Raw genomic sequence first — 19,642 nt, forward strand, 5'->3', positions numbered from 1 at the left:
AAAAAAAAGACCATGTATAGTAAGGCGTTTTTAGCCGAAAAAAACGACCATGTATAGTAAGGCGTTTTTAGCCTTAAAAAAACGACCATGTATCGTAAGGAGTTTTTGGTTGAAAAAAAACGACCACGTATAATAAGGCGTTTTTAGCCGAAAAAAATGACCATGTATAGTAAGGCGTTTTTAGACGAAAAAAACGACCATGTATCGTCAGGTGTTTTTAGCCGAAAAAAACGACCATGTATAGTAAAGCGTTTTTAGCCCGCAAAAAAGACCCTGCAAAGTAAGGCGTTTTTAACCGAAAAAAACGACTATGTATAGTCTGGCGTTTTTGGCCGAAAAAAAAAGACCATGTATAGTAAGGCGTTTTTAGCCGAAAAAAACGACCATGTATAGTAAGGCGTTTATACCGAAAAAAAGACGATGTGTAGTAAGGCGTTTTTAACCGAAAAAAAGACCATGTACGTCAGGCGTGTTTAACCGAAAAAAACGACCTTGTATAGTAAGGCCTTTTTAGCCGAAAAAAACGACCATGTATAGTAAGGCGTTTGCGGCAAAATAATTTCGGAATAATGGATGTAAAGTTAAACCTTGGTTTCATCGAGCAATAACAAAATCTCGTAAACATGGGGCCAAAAGTTACAGAAAAGGTGTGCACAGTTGAGCAACAACATTACTTCAGTCGGTTTTACTTGCCTTCTCAAAAAGGTGACAGAAAATATCCCAATTCAGCTGTGTCGCTCATCGGACATATTACCGGCACGTTTGTGGACAAATTTTTTCCATCCATAAAAATACGTTTTGAAATGATACAGGCTTAGCAACTTGAAATTTAATACAAAAAGTCACACTCACATGAAGGTTTTTTTTTTTTGGACATAATACAAGTACTGTATTTATGATGTGGCCGGGCGGCTTTTCGTTTTGCAAGGGGGACGAAGGCTGTGCTTCACACACACGAAGCAACACAATTCGTCAGTTTGTGTATATTTAAGTCCAGCGATAATGTTGCTATTGATATACAGTGCCATACATGTAAAACAAAAAAAACAAACAAAAAAAAAAAAAACTACATGAGTAAAAGAACGAAAGAATATACACAAATTTCATTCAAGTACCGGTGAACAATTTCAACGTTTGTGTACAGTGTGTGTATGTATCTCTCTCTCTCTATGTGTGTGTGTGTGTGTATATGTATATATATATATATATATATATATATAGAGAGAGAGAGAGAGAGAGAGAGAGAGAGAGAGAGAGAGAGAGAGAGAGAGAGAGAGAGATACATGCTCACACCACACACATGCATGCGCGCACACACACACACACACATATATACTGTATATACAACATATTTAGATTTTTTTAATCCCAACTAGTCTTTTCATTTTACATTGAACACGAGGACATAAACATACATGAGACTTGCACGGAAGTAAGAATGAATTTGAGGTTTGACAATTTGACAACACTATGCCTCACAGAGACAAGTTGGGTTTTTTTTTTCTATTCTATTTTTTTTCTAGTCAGACTTCATGTTGCAATGATAAACGCTCACTTAAAAGCGTCCGGCGTAGTCCTTTCAACACGACAAATCAAAAAATTAAAATGACATAAAAAGAAATTCTAATGTGTGGACAATATCATGTCAAGAAGTTGAACACTGTTGTCATCCTCCATCATCGGCAATGTCGCACTGTCGATTGATTGCCCCGCTGCTATTCACCACAACACGTGACATGCCAAAACAACAGATTCATCTCTGACACGTTTGACACACACACACGCACGCACGCACGCACGCACGCACGCACGCACGCACGCACGCACGCACGCACGCACGCACGCACGCACGCACGCACGCACGCACACACACACACACACACACACACACACACACACACACACACACACACACACACACACGCGACTTTACATACGCACGTCTTACCCTGAGGTAAACACTGGTGGTCACGTAAGACAAACAGATTTGTGCAAATTAAAAGTTTGGATAAAAAGGTCCGACTAAGGCCTCAAATAAAAGAAGGATTTTCTAGGTGAGCCGAAGGAGTTCACCAGGCTTCAACGGCGTACCTTTCACTTGCTTGACTTAAGGTCGGCGTCCAACACCGGTCCTTCGCTTTAATGCTCAGCCTGTGCTTACAAGCAGGCATCGCCACGTCCAAAGAATTCAATTTGATGTCAGACATTGGAATCAAACGCAAAGGGCCAAAGGGGTGTTCGTCGTCAGGGTCTCTGGGGGTCGTATTGCTGGTAGCGGTTCAGCTTGTCCGGGTCATTGGAGGCCATGTGGGTGAAGTCCTGGAAGATGTCCTGGTAGGTTTCATCTCCTGCCACAAGTAAAACATACACAATTGCCTTAAAAGAATGCAGATATAACACCAAGTTTTACGTTCCCATATGTGGACTATATGAATAGAGATATGTATGGACAGCTAGATGGTTGTGGCTCACCACATGGATAAATGCAAGTGCACCTCAATATATTTGAATATGGACATGCATAAACGAGTGCAACAGAAACAACTCGAAAGACTCGACAAATGAAAAAATGGGTCGGAGAATATGACACAAATTTTGAAAAAATATTCCGAACAAATGGTTTGAAAATAATGACAGACTGACAGCTACAATTTTAGGCCTTCCTAGGAATTTCTATTTCTGATTCATCTCATGAGGAATAAATGGCCGACCTCAAAACTGACAAATTTTTGCAAGCACGTGCGTCTTGATGAAAAGCTTTGTATGTATTTTAGGGGTCCCAAACCCAACGCCCTAAAACCCACTCGGTAGCACCCTCCATGAAAAGTGTCTTATTTGCCATCACATCAGTTTCAACCCTTAATTGGGAGGGGGTGGGGAGTCCATCGTGACTGGACCCACAAAAAAGTCATGGGGACCCATGCCGGTAAATGAACAGGAAGTCAGACATTTAGCTTCGAGGCAGCCATTTTGAGCGAGTTCCGGGGCTGGTATTTCGACAATGCCCTAGGGGGGAATTCAGCCAAATGAGTCCCACGGATCAGGTCATGTCACTTTGCATTATCCTGGTGACGATGTATGCAATTCAGAGTTTGAAACACAAGTGCCCAAAATCCACCCTGTGGTGCCCCTTGGAAAAACTTCGACCGTGCTATCAAAAGCCATGGCAACAAAGTTTGAACATTTAAGAATGGGAATTTCAATCGTACAATAAATTGTTCCTTACGTTGTGAGCTCATCTCCCAAGCTTTCCTCACAAAATCAACTATCAGGTAATACAGTATATTGCAACAAAGTGGAAACGACATGACGTTAGATGAGAAATAATCAGCCAGTCAGCAAAGGAGATGGGGGAACAAAAGAGTCACATTTAGAAGAAGCGGGAGGGAAAAGAAGAAAGAGTCAGCCATACCTGTCGGAGCACCGGCGTGGCTGGACATATGAAAGAGAAAGCAGGCCCAGAGAACACAAAAAGATGGAGCAGAAGAAGCAAGAAGCAAGCAGACACTCACACACAGGAAGTTAGCTTATTGTTAACAACTGTATTGTGTTTAAAGTGCAGCCTTGTATTGACAACAAATACAGTTGGGGTAACACAAAAAAAAAGGCACAAATTCCAGAGTGGGATTTTACACCAACCAAAACAACCAAAAGCTCTCAATTTGCCACTCATAAAAACTTTTTGTCTCCCCAAAAGTGGTGTTTGTGAAGTTGTAACCGTATCGGTTCGAATCTGTTGATTGCAGCCGTAGGTGAACAAACAAAAGAAGTGATGAGACGGCTTGTCTCTCATGAGCAGCATCATTCATCATCTGATTGGGCGACGGGTGAGTTGGCCCTCATCTAGCCAAGAATGAATGAGAAAATGATGACGATGGCATCAAATCGCTTGTTCGTATCCCCTTTTCCGTGATTGCCGACTGCTCTCGAGATGTGCAAGTACCAGCAGTCAGCAATCATCACTCTCAGCCCACGCCAAGAAATTAGTTACTTTCTGGCTCGTCATAGGTCCAAAAACTCCTTCTCCCCAGAGTGACAAATGATTGCTCAAGCTGCGTGCAAAGGCGATTCAACAGTCCAGCACCAGAGGGCGCTGCAGCATCATAATCAATTAAAGGGCCAGTGTGTCAATCGTGGTGGGGGTCCTCGGTTTCAAGATAGAATGCGCTGCAGGCTATCGCCATGAATTCTTAATTACAGTACAATATTTGAAAGAAAAGACAATTTGTCTGACTGGCTAACAGTCCGGGATCGAGTCAACTAGAAGCCGAATGAGGACAGACACTACAGAAAAGTGAATGGACAGTTCGAGGCCAAATAGGGAGAACAATATTCAAGTTTGCCGTCTTGTGCCGAGTGAAAACGGATGCCTATGCTAGTTCATCAACAGAGGACACCCCCCGCCCCCAAACAGATTGTGAGGCTTAACTAAGTGTTCACTCATTTCTGTCATTTGGAAAAAAAAAATAAAGGATTTAGAGACAAGCAGGCCCATGTGTGTGTGAGTGAGGGCCACTCCACCATCCTACACACTGCTCCTTTAATCAAAGTGCTTGTGCGCTATCTAAATATTTGGAGCTGCGTGAAGCGGCAACAACAGATGAAAATGTGGTACATCTTTAGAACTCTGTCACTATTTACACAATTCGACAGCCCGCTCCTCTTATGCCACCATCTATTTTTTCACCATCAAAAGCTAATTACCTGTGCTGATTTGCACGAAAAACAACAATCGCGACCATCACAGTCATTTCTTACAATTCTGGATTTCCTGCCATAACATTGGATGAGCACAAAGAAACGCTCCAGGCTTTCGACACCATCATAACATCATTACCAGTGAAACTTTGGTCCAACAACATCAGTCAAATCTGTTTTTTTTTTTTCTGTTCAATGTCGAGCATACAAGATTTTTGTGTGCATGTTTGAAATGCGTACACACAACAGAATTGCCTGGAAAGAAAATAAGAGATTGTTGCATACCAACATCATGACAGAAAGATGTATGGACATTCAACGACAAAGTAGCATTGGAAGATTAAAAGACATAGGTTGCAAGCAAACAAACAAAGAGGAATTCTCACTTAAAAAAATAATGCCCTAGTATATACTATAATTGCACTACTTTATAAACTGGACACTTATTTGCCCAAAGATTTAGGTGAACATGTCTAATATTGTGGGTGGAGACGGAGCGGAAAAATGTCAAGGAGTAATCATGGAAAATCAGCAAGTGTGATATCCCTGAATTTAAAGGGAGGGTGCAGCCTCCATGTAATATTTGATAGAAGCTTTTCATTATGTTGCCACCAGGATATTTTTCTGCACAATGTTGAGTGTCCTGTGTTGAAACAGAATAGTGCGGCACTGCCCCCGACGCTGAACCATCCCCAGGGCGCTGCGGGTCACTGACGAGAGTTGGGCTCTGACTATTTTCCATTAAGCGGAAGTGTTTGAACAAGCAAAATGCTTCCCATTTGTAAGAAGAATCTGAAAAAAATATTTCAGTGATTTCTGAGGACCACAAAACTGCTGAATATGTGCCTCCTCAGAAAAATATCCTCCAAGCAGGCCCTGTATCCCCGCCCCCACCAACCCGAGCCTGTTTTTGCGACACATGAGTACTGTGCATTAGGTGTCATCCAGCTGCAGACTGATAAACTCCTGCATACACTTCCTGTACTGCATCTCAGTGGGGCTGTTGGCGTTATATTGACCTGTCTGGCTGTAGGGGCCCTCTGCCTCGCGCATCTCCTCGTTCATCTTGGCCAATCGCAGCCTGCGGAGCAAGAAGAGAGGAACGCAAATGGCATTAGAAAGATTCTTCTCAGTGATCAATAATCCCCTTTTCAGACAGCGCAGCTTTACGTATGAGAGCTGATTCTGACTGGCCAGCTGAAATATTGTGTCTATGTAAGCACCAAATAGTTAAGGAGATAAATGTGATCATATAGTGACACCTTGTGGTAGATTCATGCCGACAAGGAAATTGGTAGGAGAAAATGTATGAGTGCACTAGATTGGCTTGAGGGATGATGGCTGAGACTCATCCAGTTGTCCTTTTTCTACTTTGCTTGACCTCATTAGGGTTGCAGGTGAGCTGGAGCCTCTGCCCGCTGACTTTGGGCAAGAGGCGGCTTACATTGGTCCGCCGGCCAATCATAGGGCACGGACATTTAACAACCAGGCATGCTCGTATTCACACCTAAGGACAACGCAGAGTTTTAAAGAAGCCAACGGCACCCTGGTGGAGATTTAGTCATCAGATCAGATCAGATCACCTATACTATACACCCCATGATATAATCTCTCACTGTCAGAGTTTATTTAGTGACAACGACCAGCTCACAGTGAGACACATCTCATTGCAATGATGGGAGAGAGAACCCAGCAAAAATGTGTGGTGGCCATCAGCGTTAAACAAAACGGATGAGATTTTTACGAAGCTAAAGCAAAAGATAAAGACTGAGGTGAAAGAACAAAACTCACAATGTAACAATGTCTGCATTAGCCGCTTCCACCGCGATGGCCAGCGGTGTTTTCTCCTCAATGTCTGCAGCGTTTTGATTGGCTCCTCTCTTCAAGAATAAACACACTTGCCTGAAAGTGAGACAAGGTAAATGGATGCTGTGCCAAAGTTTCGTTGACGAGACAAAGAGTGCCGATCACCGACCCTGTGCGTCCCAGCATGGTGGCGTGGTGCAGAGGTCCTCGACCTTGAGCATCCTGCTGATTTACGTTGGCCGCATTTTGGAGCAAAAACTCGCAGGTCACCAATGAGCCCTGGAATGAAACATCAGTCAAACTGAACTTGTTACGAAAAAAATAGATGTATATATTATGCATAGCGATATCTCTCTATTTATGTATACACACACACACACACACACACACACACACACACACAGTTTATTTTTTTACTAATTCAGACTTAAATTGTAGTTCAATGAGGTGGTGAAGCCTGCTTACCCCCCGCACTGCCATGATGAGCGGTGTTCTCTTGTCGTCTTCGGTGTTGACCCAGTTGACTTGGGCTCCGTGGGCCAGTGCCTCAGCCATGTCAGGTAGACTGCGGGCACACGAAGCCCAGTAGAGCTGAAGACCTGAACTGTACTCCTTGGGCTCGGAGAACACGGTCTCCTTACAAGGTGATGGTGGCGGCAGAGTGGCTGGCATGGGCATGGGCGGAGGCTCAGCAATATCTTCATAATAAAGGCAATAGATCGACATTCACACTTTTCAAACTGAATGAATGATAGCATCTTATTGGCAGACAATTCGGTTTTCTAGCAAGAATGTATTTACAAAAAAAACGTAAAGACAGAAGGGGGTTTTTAAGCAAATCTCTATGAATATGAAAACATGCCAGTACCTAAACACACTTTGGCCAATCAAAAGCCAAATTTCAGATGACACAGGTTTTAATAAAATCTCCCCCACACCCCCACCACAGACAACACCCAACAATTGAATGTTTGTTAAAATCGAAACCACCTATAAATGTTTTTGCTTTCTTAAATACCCATGTTCGTGTTAATATGGCTTTCGTTTCAGTTAGAATTGATGGTTCAGTTTATGCGAGGACTGCATTAGATTTTTTTTACCTGCATCGGCCAAACTACTATTAGAGGGGGTGGTGGCCAGCATTTCCCTGCTGCCATCAGCACTATGCTGGATTCCACTGTCGGCGCTTTTGACTGCAAAGAAAGAAAAAGACCATCAATAAGGAACACGGATGGAAAACAACCTGAAAAATTATATTTGATGAACTTAATTTTTAAAAATATTTCGAATACCCAGCATATTTTGTTGTCTCTGTTTTTAAGACAGACTGAGTATTGCCGCAATAAAAAATGGTTTGTTGAATAATATTATGATTATGAATACTATTTTGACATTTGCAAGTTTATGTGCTAATTTAGTACCAATTTCATTATCACCGACATCTTGTGTTATGATTGCTACCTACGAATAAAACTCTGTACATTATTCTTGACATTATAATTATTAACATGTAGTGTCAAGATGAGATGTGTGAGGAGAGATTCCAACAATCAAGTTTCGAGATCACATCAACATAAAGGCACAGTGTATATTAATCAGCGAACCACAACCGTGTGTGAGCATCATTCCCTCCCCCAGGAAAAAGACAACATGGAATAATTCTCTTCCCACAAAGAAATCCTCAATTAGTAGAGTCTGGGTGAAGGAGGAGAAGGCGAGAGGATGAAGGGTTGTTAGGATCACAGCCTCCAATTTAGCGAGAGTCCAATGGACAAATGGGATGGAGAAGCAGGCCAGACATTAACAACACTGAATACTTACTGCTCCTGAGCTTGGAGGAGTTGTCAAAGTAGGAGAAGAGTGAATGAAGCTCGTCAGGACAGAAGAGAGAGTCCCGCCGGGCCTCCGAGCCACTGGCAACAGCTACGCAAGGGATGATGGAATTTGGGGAATGGGATATTGGGTAGCACAGGTTGTAGGGGGGCAGTTGGGGGTGGGAACGGCAATTCGAGGAAGGCGGGTGGAGCAGGTATTAGTCCAGTAGCAAAGGACAGCCGGGGGAGGGGGGTGGGGAGACAAAATGTGACAACGAACGAGAGAGAGAGGAGAATGAGAGAAAGAGCGAAGGCAGAAATAGTTAAGAGTAGCTGCTCGGCTGACACTGGAGGAGACAGACTTGAAAGAGGCAATGGGAGGCAAACAGAGCTGAGACATATGCTGTTCACGGAGAACATACACTATGCCAAAAGGCTCGTTCACAGCAGTGCAAAAAAAGCACACTGAGCGCAGGGGAATGGGACAGGCTGCGATGAGGGAAGGAAGAGTGACTCTTAAGATGTGGTGCTGGTGTCATCATTTCTCTCACCCGCAAACCGTCACTACACTCAAATCGCCAAGTTTGACAAAAGGCTTCAGACACACGTGCTAAAACGCGCCCTCCAAGTATCAGTTGGCGCTTTCAACTGATGGTTCCACTGACCTGACTGTCCAGATGCGTTGGAGCCGGGTCGCAGTTTGGGTGTGGGCGGCGGCGGTCTTGGGGGCAGCTGCTCAGAGCTGCTGCTAAGTCTCTTCTCCTGTTTGCTGAGGGACACCACCTTGCTCCGAAGCTCCTCATCAGACGGCCTGCGCACGAACCTGCGATCCACATATTTGGCTTTGATGTAGGCCTCCACTTCATGTCTGGGAAAATAAAAAGGAGAATAGCAAATGAGTCACTTTTGAATCTCTCAAAAGGTATTCAAAACTAGTGTGTGCTGTATCGCCGGTCAATACATCCCGAGATATAATAGTGACCCATAAATATTATCCAAATATGCCCCGTAATGAACTTGGATCAGCATAATATTTATGTCTTAAAGGATTAGTTAAATCAAAATATTGAAACTAAATGAGTATGGCATGGGATTATATTTTATCTTGTTAAAAAAAATAAAAAATATGGATGCAAAAACCTGTCCCAAGTAAAGGTATACCTTGGGTCTCCTGGCTGTGGTTTTCTCGCTCCCAGTTCCTCTCGCCGAGCCTCATATATCTGGTTAATAACCCCGTTTCCAAGTTCACACATTAGCTGCGAAAGATGGGTTAAAAGAGAGAGAAGGAGAACACACTTTTGGGTTGAACGGATCCTGCAAGCACTTGTTAAACATCATGAAATGAGAAAGAAAGAAAAAGCTTGATTGAAAATGAATGCAAAGTAGTGAATGCAAAGTAGGAACAGTGTACTGTATGTTAGAAGGGTATTGTGCATTTATTTATGAACATTAACTCATAAAACATAAAACAACATAAAATACCTTAAGCAGTTCTGGCTCCCATGAATCCAAAGTCAGCGACCGGACCTTTGAGAAATGAACTCCCAGACTCCTGCACATGAATAAAAATTGACACCAAGTGGATTACCTCTGGTCATTCGTTGAAAGTTCATTGCTGTGAGGTCTAACACTCCTAAAAAAATACTGTAACATGATGCTTTAAAACTGCTCATTTTGTTCCCATTAATAACAGCTGTAATCAAGTAAATGGGCCCTCTGCAAACAACATCTTTTGGTATGACTAAGTTTTATATTTGGCGTCATTCACTCCAGAAAAACTTTTAACATTTCTGTATCATGATATTTTTACCTGTGAATTCCAGAGCATTGGATACAAAGGGTGATGCCGAGATTGATGCTGGCCCAGCGTGGATCTGGCTGGCCGCAGTCACAGCAACACGCGTTGCCCGGGATGGCGATGACTTTCTGCAGGGCGCTCTCCCCTTTTAGCGATCTCTCCTTGGGTTCCCCACCCGAGTCTAAGCTCCCTGTTGATGTGGAAGATTTCCTGTCCAGCTTCTGTTGCGGTCACACAGCAAAGAAACAGTGTATTTGTTGAAACAGTCCTCACTGAATCATGACACTTAAAAATTGTCGGTACACAAATGAACACACAATTATGCAACTATCACACGCTACGATGACGATTATCTTAAATTTGAGAAATGCAGCTGAGTCAATCGAATGTGTTATTGATATTATTCCAACATATTTTCATTCAGCCGTATGTGTTTTTAAAAAATGTTAATCTTCCATCCAAACAGTCCGCCTTGTGGTGTGTGTGTGTGTGTGTGTGTGTGTGTGTGTGTGTGTGCTTACCTCAGCGTCATCTCCCTTGTCGCGGAAGGCAGTGGCGATGCTGTTCTGGACTGCTTTGATCCACGCCTGTCGCAACTTCTCAGAGTCTGCTTGCATCATGCAGCTCCTGTTGGGAAAACAAGAGACACACAACTACTGCCTGCTTCGTGTGTGTGTGTGTGTGTGTGTGTGTGTGTGTGTGTGTGTGTGTGTGTGTGTGTGTGTGTATGTCTTGTCTTGTGGTAGGATGTTGTTACATTACTACTTTTACATATTCCTGTGCTCATTAACATTGACAAAGTAACTAGTTGTGCCTCACCAGTTAATGTGGCTGTGCTGTCTGTGTGTGCAGTGCATTTTGTTGTGTGCACTTACTTGGTGGGTGACACCACCTCGAAACAAAAGCGGCGCTCCAAATCTTCACAGTGTTTGACCGTGCAAAGCCTCAGGTCTTCCACGACCACCGTCGGGTTGTCCTGGGGCAACATCAAAAGCAGTGGGTATTCCAAATTTAAATATATCTTACTTTCAGTTTATAAACTGTGCCATAAAAGTCACATTCAGTGATTTGACCATGTGTCAAACCATGACCCTGATGCTCTCATTCAAAAAGATCAGTGTTATTCCCCTTCACAAGAAACCTATAAGGTGAAAAATGTGACCGGTCACGCAAATAAATGGTCAGTTTGGAATGGCAGGTAACATCGACTTAGTGCTGAAACATTCCGTTATTCTCTAAAAATGAGCAACAGACATGCAGGTCTACTCAATGAGGTTGGCCCAAAGGGGAGTCACTTGACATACCTTGAATTTCTTCTGGTAAACCAGCTGATTGTTTTGGATGGAGAACCACCGTCTGAAAAGTGATCACAAGACTGTTAGCAGGGCAAAATCCATACTTCCGTTTGGGTTGCTCTGTTTTTAAAAACAATGGCAAATTCATTTCAATATTGTTCAGGTTACTTGGTCCTCAAATGATCCATAATCAATGTTCATTCCCCCCAAAAAATCAAGCCTGGTCTCACATCCATGACTCCCGACTTGTTTATATATCCATATTCGTGTGATTTGAATTGGTCGTGTCATACCGATTCCATGTCTTGAAGGCATTGCTGGCCCTCTTAAAAAGATAACCCTCCATGGCGATGCCGTTCTCCGCATCCACGTTGTATTCCAACTTGGTGTCGTCATTAGAGAAGTCCTACACAAGACAGGGGGAATGATGAATAAAATACAACGCAAATTACGAAAATAAAACACAGCAATAAGACATAATCAGGGGAAACACTCTGGTAGAACTGATTGCTTTTCAGGTGATGAGTGAGTCTGCACTGTCAAAGACACCCTAGAGGCGTATTGAGTTGAAAGTGACCCCTTATTGTTTAGTGGCGTTGATGGTCACCTCCGACCCCAACACACAAGCATCTTGTTTTTAAGTTGAAGTCGAAAATGTCATGTCTCAATTTGATCCCTTTTATTTGCCTTCAAATGCACTCTTTCTCTCTGAGGTGTGAAACAAGTATACCTTAGCCCCACATTTTGGGGCCCAATTACACATCTGAAGAAAGCATACTTGGTGTTAAACAAATGGCAGAACCAAATCCACAAGTTTCAGTCAACTCATGGCACAGTCAGCTGCAGTCAAACAAAAACAATCGGCTGTGTTGTCAAGGGTTCGTATGACTTCAACTACCTCAGTGCTCTATTGTTACACAGTGATAAAAACCCCCTCCAGCTTCATGCGCTTCAAATGACACTGAACACTGGCATGCAAGCATTGTGTGTGACTATGTGTATCCTTGAGGACTCGCTTTACATCAAGGGCAAGCGACCTGTCAACCCATCACAGCTATGGCAAGCTATACAATTCATGGACAGAAGTAAACCTGGCCATGACATCTCCCTGAGGTTAACACTTGGGGGTGAAAATATGGAGTTGGTTTCCCATCTGCAGCGTCCATACCACCTTGGAAGATTTTCTTCCCGTTGTTGCAGCGAGTACCCATCATCAGGGATTTCTGACAAAATGTGTGGTTTGAAGTGTGACTAGTGTATATCATCGACTCTCTCAATTTATATCGAGTCCACACAGTGAGTGGTGTAGTTGCTGGAACCTAGTTCCATGAAAGTAACCCATAACACGCACAGGAGTGAATATCATGGTCCGCATGACACACAAGAGGACAACTGAGGTTTATTATTGGGTGCACAACAAAGGGCCTGAAAAGGAAAGCAAAGGGAAAAGACCTACATACATTCAACATGTCAGCTCTTGCTTAAGATGAGACACAAACTCTGCAGGTGGACCATCACTGAAAGGTAAAGTTGGGCTGAATGAGGAGGCTACTCAAAAAGTAACTCAAGTTTGAGCCACGTACACACAAACTAAGATGCGCACAGCACTAATTATTGAGACGAACAAAATAAAGGCATGAAGTGCAACACTGTTGCTGACTTCAATCCAATGACATGGCTTCACAACAGCATGGCAAAAACCAATGAAGCATCACAACAAAAACATGTCGCCAAATGAAGACATGATCACGTGGAGCACTCTTAAATGAAAGGGCAGTCGTGGGTGCAATCATGTACACAAACACTGCAATGCAGTCTGGGTTGGTTAGTACGGCCAAGGTGAGAAGATGTAGATGAGCGAAATGTTACATTAGAAAATGTAAATCAGAAATCAATGCGGTGATACTACGTACGGAGGATGACCTCCAAGCACAAAAGTTTCGGTGGTCTGAGTCCAACTCCGTCATCTCCTAAATGTCACACAGCAAAAAGAAAAGAAACATGTACTTCTCGGCCCAATTAAAGATTTGTAGAAAGAAGTGAAAATCCAAGCTGAATGTAAGACAGAAACAAATATATCAACAGTCGTGGACGCATGCAGGCTCACAATCAAATATGAACAAAGATGTACACAAATGCACACCGCAGCCCGACTCACCAGATACCAAACATAGTGGAAACGACTGAAAATCTTCATTTTCAACAATCCTGTCAAGTTTGGGCAATCTTTTGCAAAACCCTCATGGGCTCAAGAAGTCTTCGGCATCGAAAGCCTTTTTTTCCAGTGGAGCATCTCTGTGCAGCATAGCCATTCCCGAAACAAATATAACTCCTCCTTTGGCTGTGTGTGCGTGTGTCTATCAAAAGCCTGTGCCAACCACTGCTACTGATCCTCCTCTTGAGGCCTTATGCTCTGAAGGTCACCTGTGTGCCTGTTTGTGTGTTTCTGTGTGTGTGTTGGAGATCCGATATTAAAGGGGACAGTGCTAAACGGCTCAGTCATCAAACATTTATATGATATTGAGGTTAGCGGCCACACACTCAGCCTTTCGTCAGTACAAGCTGTGGAAAGCCCTCATGAAAGCAGCCATGCTCTTTCTCCCCTGTGGCCATCGTGTCATGGATGAGTAATGCACACAGTGGGAATGATTCAGAAAATAGTGGAAGTCCCTTTTAAGAACTTTTGATTATTGAAATCTGGCTAAATCGTGGCTAGCGATAAATATATGGCAGCAGGTGTGCACGAAGTGTTTAAAGTGGAAGTCAACTCAAAAATATTCTTTACATTAACATGTTCTATGCTGCCCCATGAGTCGAAACACGGTATTCGGATTAATATTCTGTTTGTGGAATATGAAGTAGGCAGCAAAACCTGTCCACCCGCTTTTGTCCATCTCAGGAGTTGGTCATTTTGCTACTTGCTGCTAACTGAAAATGGTATCACAGATGCTCATGGCTCAGATAATGAATCGCAGCTCACCTGTTTTCTGAGTTTGGACAAGCTGAGCTGTGATTGGCTGTTAGTTACCTAAGTCCTGAGCAACTGTAATGTCATTTTCAGTCGACGTCTAGTGACAAAATGGTCGCCTCCTGAGATGGATAAAAACATATTGTGTAGAACATGGAAAGAAAAATTTAATCTGGAGAAGAAAATGTCCTAACGTAACACATAAATCAATTTTGGTGATAAAATGATAAAATTATGAATTACAGAAATGTTCTGTTGATGCTTGTGGTCTACTAAGAAACAAATAGTCATTTTAGTCTATGGAAAGGGAGCCAATGTGAGGAAAAAGGTGACCAAACATTGCTTACCTGCAAAGCAGCCTGAAGGAAGAAGAAGAAGAAGAGATAGAGGAAAAAGAGGATCGGACATTTGGTTAGGAGGGTAGCGGCAGTGAGTGCTGGCAGACGGACAGCATTTGAAAGAGGAGGACGAGGTGTTAGGGTACAAACATGACCTTGCAGAAGCAGAAAGAGTGGACATGCAAACAACACATCATTCCTAACTGGCCACATTTTTTGATGGTGCAATTATTTGACTGCTGTTTCAGTTATTTAAGTCTATAGTTGAATGAAATCACGGCGCCTCGTTTGACACAAATCTGTACCTTTTGCTGGATGGTGGAGTGTTTTTGCTCCATGTCCCGCTTCTCTTTGGCAGCATCCACAACCAGCTGGTCCAACTGCAAAGGACAACAAACAGATTAGTCAGGCATGCTAAACCACCTGGTCACACTCTAAAAACAAACAATGTGAGATCTCACAAATATGACAAAGATATTTTTCATAGCTAATTTCCTAATGCTCACTACAAAACAGCTGAAAATAATTGCAATGGAAAACAGACGCTTCATATTCCCTTGAGATTCTTCAGATTAGAATATGAACTAGATAGGAGAATCGCTCTTCAACAAACAAAACCGACCCGTCAGCAACGGAGTCATCTTGTGTGAAATCAGGTGGGAAATGAATGATTCTCTTCAACCCTGCCTGTCGACATCATTTCACAGAAAGAAACAAATGTCTGCTTTCATAGAGAATGCCACAAATGTGCCAGTTTGCCTCAAGGCGTTGAGGTTCAAGTCTATTCATAATTTGTTGCCACAATGCGACCTAAATCAGAAGGCAAGACAAAAAAAATATCCTTCTCTAGTCACCGGTCAATAAGAGGGCAACATTTACAAGAGGTGAAAAGGTGAAATGTGAGACAAAAGTATTGTTTGACAGCGGTCACTAATACCTTGTTTCTTTCACATAAATGCTGACACAAAAATATTTTCTTTCATTTAGAATGTTTTTTGTTTATCATTCAGAAGTTTGAGATGAAAATAAAAATAACTTTACTGGCAAAGAATCCACTTTACAAACATAGGAGAAAAGAACAACCATTTCCCTCAGGAAGGTCCTCCTAAAGTTAAGACACTTAAAAGGGAAAGTCAAGTCAAAAATGGGCTTTACAATAATATGTTCTATGCTTGCCCGCTAGTCTAAACACAGCATTCTGATTAGTAGGTTTGTGGAATATAAACTGGCAGCAAAATCAACCCCTTTTTATTTGGCTCAAACTCAGGAAACAGGTGAGCCATGCCTGGCCGTTTCGGAGTCATTTACAGTCGACAGCGAGTGGCATAATGTGACCGCCCCTGCGATGGAAACAAACAGATGGATTTTACTGCTGAAATTCTTATTCCACAAATGCATCAGAATACCATTTGGAGACTAGTTGGGGAGCATAAAACATATTTTTGTTAAGAACATTTTTTTGAGTTGACCTGACCCCTTTTAATATGACAAAGCCATGATATAATGCCACACAGTGTTGTTCATTTGGTGGAAGATATTAAATACAAGGAGCTTTAAAAAAAAAGAAAAGAAAAAAAAAGATGCTTTGTTTTTGGGGGAGATTAGCCTTTCGCTTTGTTTGGGCAGGAAATGGGTGGACGGCAGAGCAGCAGCATGATAGCATCAGATGGGAAATATTTTCCTGCTGTCACAACCATAACAACAAGTCCAGTCCAGTCCAGATTGTCTATCTACATACATTTCATTCAAATGCGTTTGAAGCTCCCTCCATAGTTTGAGAGAGTGACTTGCCTAAAAAGTCCAATATTTTTATAGCTGCAAACAAACCATTCTCATAATGACAACGCTGAATTCAACCACTATGCCACCATCTATACGTACAAGTATTACTGCTTTGGCCATAGTAAAACGCCAGATAGATTTACTCGTGCCGTATCTTCACCCATCCACAATAACATGAATAAAATTAACCGTACCATTTTTTTTGTTTGTACTGTAATTTTCCTGTCCTTAGTCATACATTGACAACAGACCTGTTGACAGCTCCTCCACACCTCCCTGCACAGCCGCTCCACTTTCTTCAGCTTCATGATAGAAGAAGAATTAATCGTCGTATCCTTGCTTCATTGCTTGGATGCTGATTCTCCCCCCTTGTCACTTTTACGCAGATCGAAGCTCAATGTGTATGCAGCTTTCCAGATTCACTCAGCGGGGTTACACTTCATGGTCGAGTTGTTCCTCTCCCAATTTTCCTCTTCTGTCCTTTGACTGTCGAAGCCACGTGTTTCCATATGTGCCTCTTCCTTCTGCGTCCATCACTGTGGAAGATTATACTCCGCCTCTCATCCTGTCCTAAATATGTCTCAACAAAAGCTTCTATTTTCCTGATACCGTACTCTCTTGTGAAGGATGGTTCCAATTTCAGCACATGAGAGCTAAAAAACCACACTTGTCTCACCACTCCAGTTTAGAGGAATGTTGTTTGAACTCTTCAGAATTCCCTCACAAGTAAGCCTTCGCTCTCGTTCCCACAAAAACACTCTTTTGTCCGTGCTTCTGTTAACAAATGCACTGCTTCGTTCTTCTCTAACTCCCCCACTTTAATTTAAAAAAAAAAAAAAAGACATTTCATTTAGATTTTTCTTTTCCTGATGTAGCCTCAGAAACATCCGCAAACAATCCACAAAACTTCAACAGGATTCTTGGGTTTCTCCGCCGCATTCTCTCAGCTGAGTCGAAACTCTAGTGGGACTGACGGTGGGAAAATACATCTCAAGCCTTCTAGCTGCCTTCTTCCTCATTCTACTGATATCACCATCTCAAAGTCACAAATGGGCTAAGAGGGAGGGCTGTTTATCATAGGATGTGCACAGATTCACTTCACAGAGAACAATGAATTCAAATAATGCCACTACAAACTAAGGACCACATATTTTCAAGAACCCAAATACATTCTCCATCTCAGAGACAAATCCAAATGAGTCTATGAACAGAAATGCCATTATAATCAAACTATGCTTCCCCCCGCCCCCAAAAAACATACGAATGAATGTTGATCCACCGCAGGGAAATGGAATGTAAACATTTTTTACAGTGAGTTTGCTTCTTCACTCAGGATCGCTCCAAGTTTGCATGTGATCTGTTGTACACACTGTTGATGTACCCATTTTAAGTATAAGAATAAGAATATTACGTTAAACTTGCAAGTCTGCTTCCGCACCTCTGCGGACAACAATATAAGCCATGTTGCTGTTTTCATCCATTGCTATCCCCAGTAATTAATATACAGCTGAGAGAGCAGAACAATTTGTGGAGCGCTAGGGGTGCACAGCGCTCAGGGGTGAACATCCAAAAAGAATGAAATACATCTCACTTTGATGTAACTATGCTACTGATAAGCAACCCATGCTGAGATAGGCATTATCACACCATATGGGTTGTGAAAACATACGCGATGAAAGGAGCAAAATGGGATTTGGGGGTGTGTTCCCTTGCCCCTGGAGCTAAGTATACTTGTACGTAAGGCACACGAGTATTGTATGTACCGCATGTACATATGCCTGTGAGTTTGTGTGTGAATTTCTTGCATGCTGTACCTGTCCTCCGAGCTGTTTCATTAGAGGCTGTAACTCACTGAAGAGGTCATAGCCTTGGTGGAAAAAAGTCAGGTGGGCATACATGAAGGACAGCATCTGTGGCGGGGACAGTCATTATCCGTTGAGCAAAACAAGCGGGAGTCTCTCCGGATCATGAAAGGGTTGAGGGTTCTCTACTCACAGATTTGAGGATTTCCGATCTTCTCTTGGACTGTAGCACGTTAATCTGCAAAAAAAATAAAACCAAAAATATTGAGCCGATATTGAGTGGTTGTGACGGAGGCAACAATGAAAAGGTTAACACAAATGTTTTTTATATTGACACCAGGGGGAGCTCTGTATGACGGCAGATGATACTAAAGCGCTATATAAATCAGCATGTATGGTATTGTATTGTAGGGTGTCACAAGCTGCTGCCAATTTTTGCCTCAAGCCATGTCTAGGTTTCACTGACTATCTGCTTTCCTAATGATTAATGTTTCGTTAAATGGGTGTGCCAACCCACTGAAGGATAATGCTACCGAGTATCGAATTGAAGTGCAATTATTGTTTCATGACTTGATATTGCTTGTAAGTCTTCTCCAAACTCAGCTTGATCTCCAAATAACAGCTGCAAGTGGACTGCAACTTGACAAGATATGAACATCCTTGACTAATTTATTGGTGCACCAAGCCTCCGATGCTCTGCACACTCTCTCTAGTGCATGTTTACGACATCAAAGGAATGAAATGATTTCTTCCTATTACATGACACTCACTTCTGGTTGAGTGGTGTCTCCAAATGTTTTGGTAAATGAATAAATAAATAAATACATGAATGAATGAATGAATGAATGAATGAATGAATGCCTCATAAGTCAAGCAATACATGGAGCTCAAAGCATCATCATGGGCGTTTGAAAATCTTGTTAGCTCAGTGAGAAGCTAAGGGATTAAATGTACGGTACTCTCTATTTGGCCTCTTCGTGTGTGTAATGAAAACTAGAGAACGAGAAATGAAACTTATCATGACATTGCAAAGTAATAAATGTGGTTTGGAAATTTTCTAATTAGTCATTAGTATTGCATGCTTCATTTCAGCGTTATGAAGTTTCGATACCTGCAAATTAGTAGATATTGGTATACCAGACCAATTTGCACAACAGAAAAATGTCATAAACGCAGCAGGCTCACAGCACCTCTCTTCCTCCATCTTGGATGTCAATGTGCAAGTATATTAACACTCAATGCCACAAAAAGAGCATAAAAGCAACATTTCAAGTCTTAACCGTTTCCTACAAGATCCAGAAGCGGAATTTTTCTTTCTGCTGCGACAGCAGCTTGCCAGAT

The 19,642-nt window shown here is 42.3% G+C and overlaps 1 protein-coding gene across 7 annotated transcripts in view; it reads right to left on the minus strand.

Moving 5' to 3' along the window:
* Positions 1–2,102: 2,102 nt before the first annotated feature.
* The window catches only part of LOC109518993 (arf-GAP with coiled-coil, ANK repeat and PH domain-containing protein 2), a 34,336-nt gene continuing 16,796 nt past the window's right edge, over positions 2,103–19,642 (minus strand). For 2 of the 7 annotated variants that reach the window (XM_019875212.1, XM_019875206.1), the window contains 20 exons: positions 18,495–18,539; positions 18,314–18,409; positions 15,023–15,097; positions 14,727–14,738; positions 13,325–13,381; positions 11,705–11,817; positions 11,421–11,472; positions 10,992–11,092; positions 10,638–10,743; positions 10,129–10,337; positions 9,801–9,870; positions 9,480–9,574; positions 8,984–9,186; positions 8,326–8,427; positions 7,605–7,697; positions 6,970–7,202; positions 6,674–6,783; positions 6,490–6,600; positions 5,718–5,779; positions 2,103–2,348 (listed from right to left, as the gene is read on the minus strand). In XM_019875212.1, coding sequence (XP_019730771.1) covers positions 2,245–2,348; positions 5,718–5,779; positions 6,490–6,600; positions 6,674–6,783; positions 6,970–7,202; positions 7,605–7,697; positions 8,326–8,427; positions 8,984–9,186; positions 9,480–9,574; positions 9,801–9,870; positions 10,129–10,337; positions 10,638–10,743; positions 10,992–11,092; positions 11,421–11,472; positions 11,705–11,817; positions 13,325–13,381; positions 14,727–14,738; positions 15,023–15,097; positions 18,314–18,409; positions 18,495–18,539 — 2,049 coding nt within the window. In that variant the 3' untranslated portion in view covers positions 2,103–2,244. Of the gene's footprint in view, positions 2,349–5,717; positions 5,780–6,489; positions 6,601–6,673; positions 6,784–6,969; positions 7,203–7,604; positions 7,698–8,325; positions 8,428–8,983; positions 9,187–9,479; positions 9,575–9,800; positions 9,871–10,128; positions 10,338–10,637; positions 10,744–10,991; positions 11,093–11,420; positions 11,473–11,704; positions 11,818–13,324; positions 13,382–14,726; positions 14,739–15,022; positions 15,098–16,750; positions 17,907–18,313; positions 18,410–18,494; positions 18,540–19,642 lie in introns of those variants that run through there. The other 5 variants (XM_019875208.1, XM_019875209.1, XM_019875211.1 and 2 more) reach the window with 5 other exon arrangements.

This window comes from Hippocampus comes, unplaced genomic scaffold, assembly GCF_001891065.2.
Source record: "Hippocampus comes isolate QL1 unplaced genomic scaffold, H_comes_QL1_v1.1 scaffold132, whole genome shotgun sequence".
NCBI classification, from domain to species: domain Eukaryota; kingdom Metazoa; phylum Chordata; class Actinopteri; order Syngnathiformes; family Syngnathidae; genus Hippocampus; species Hippocampus comes.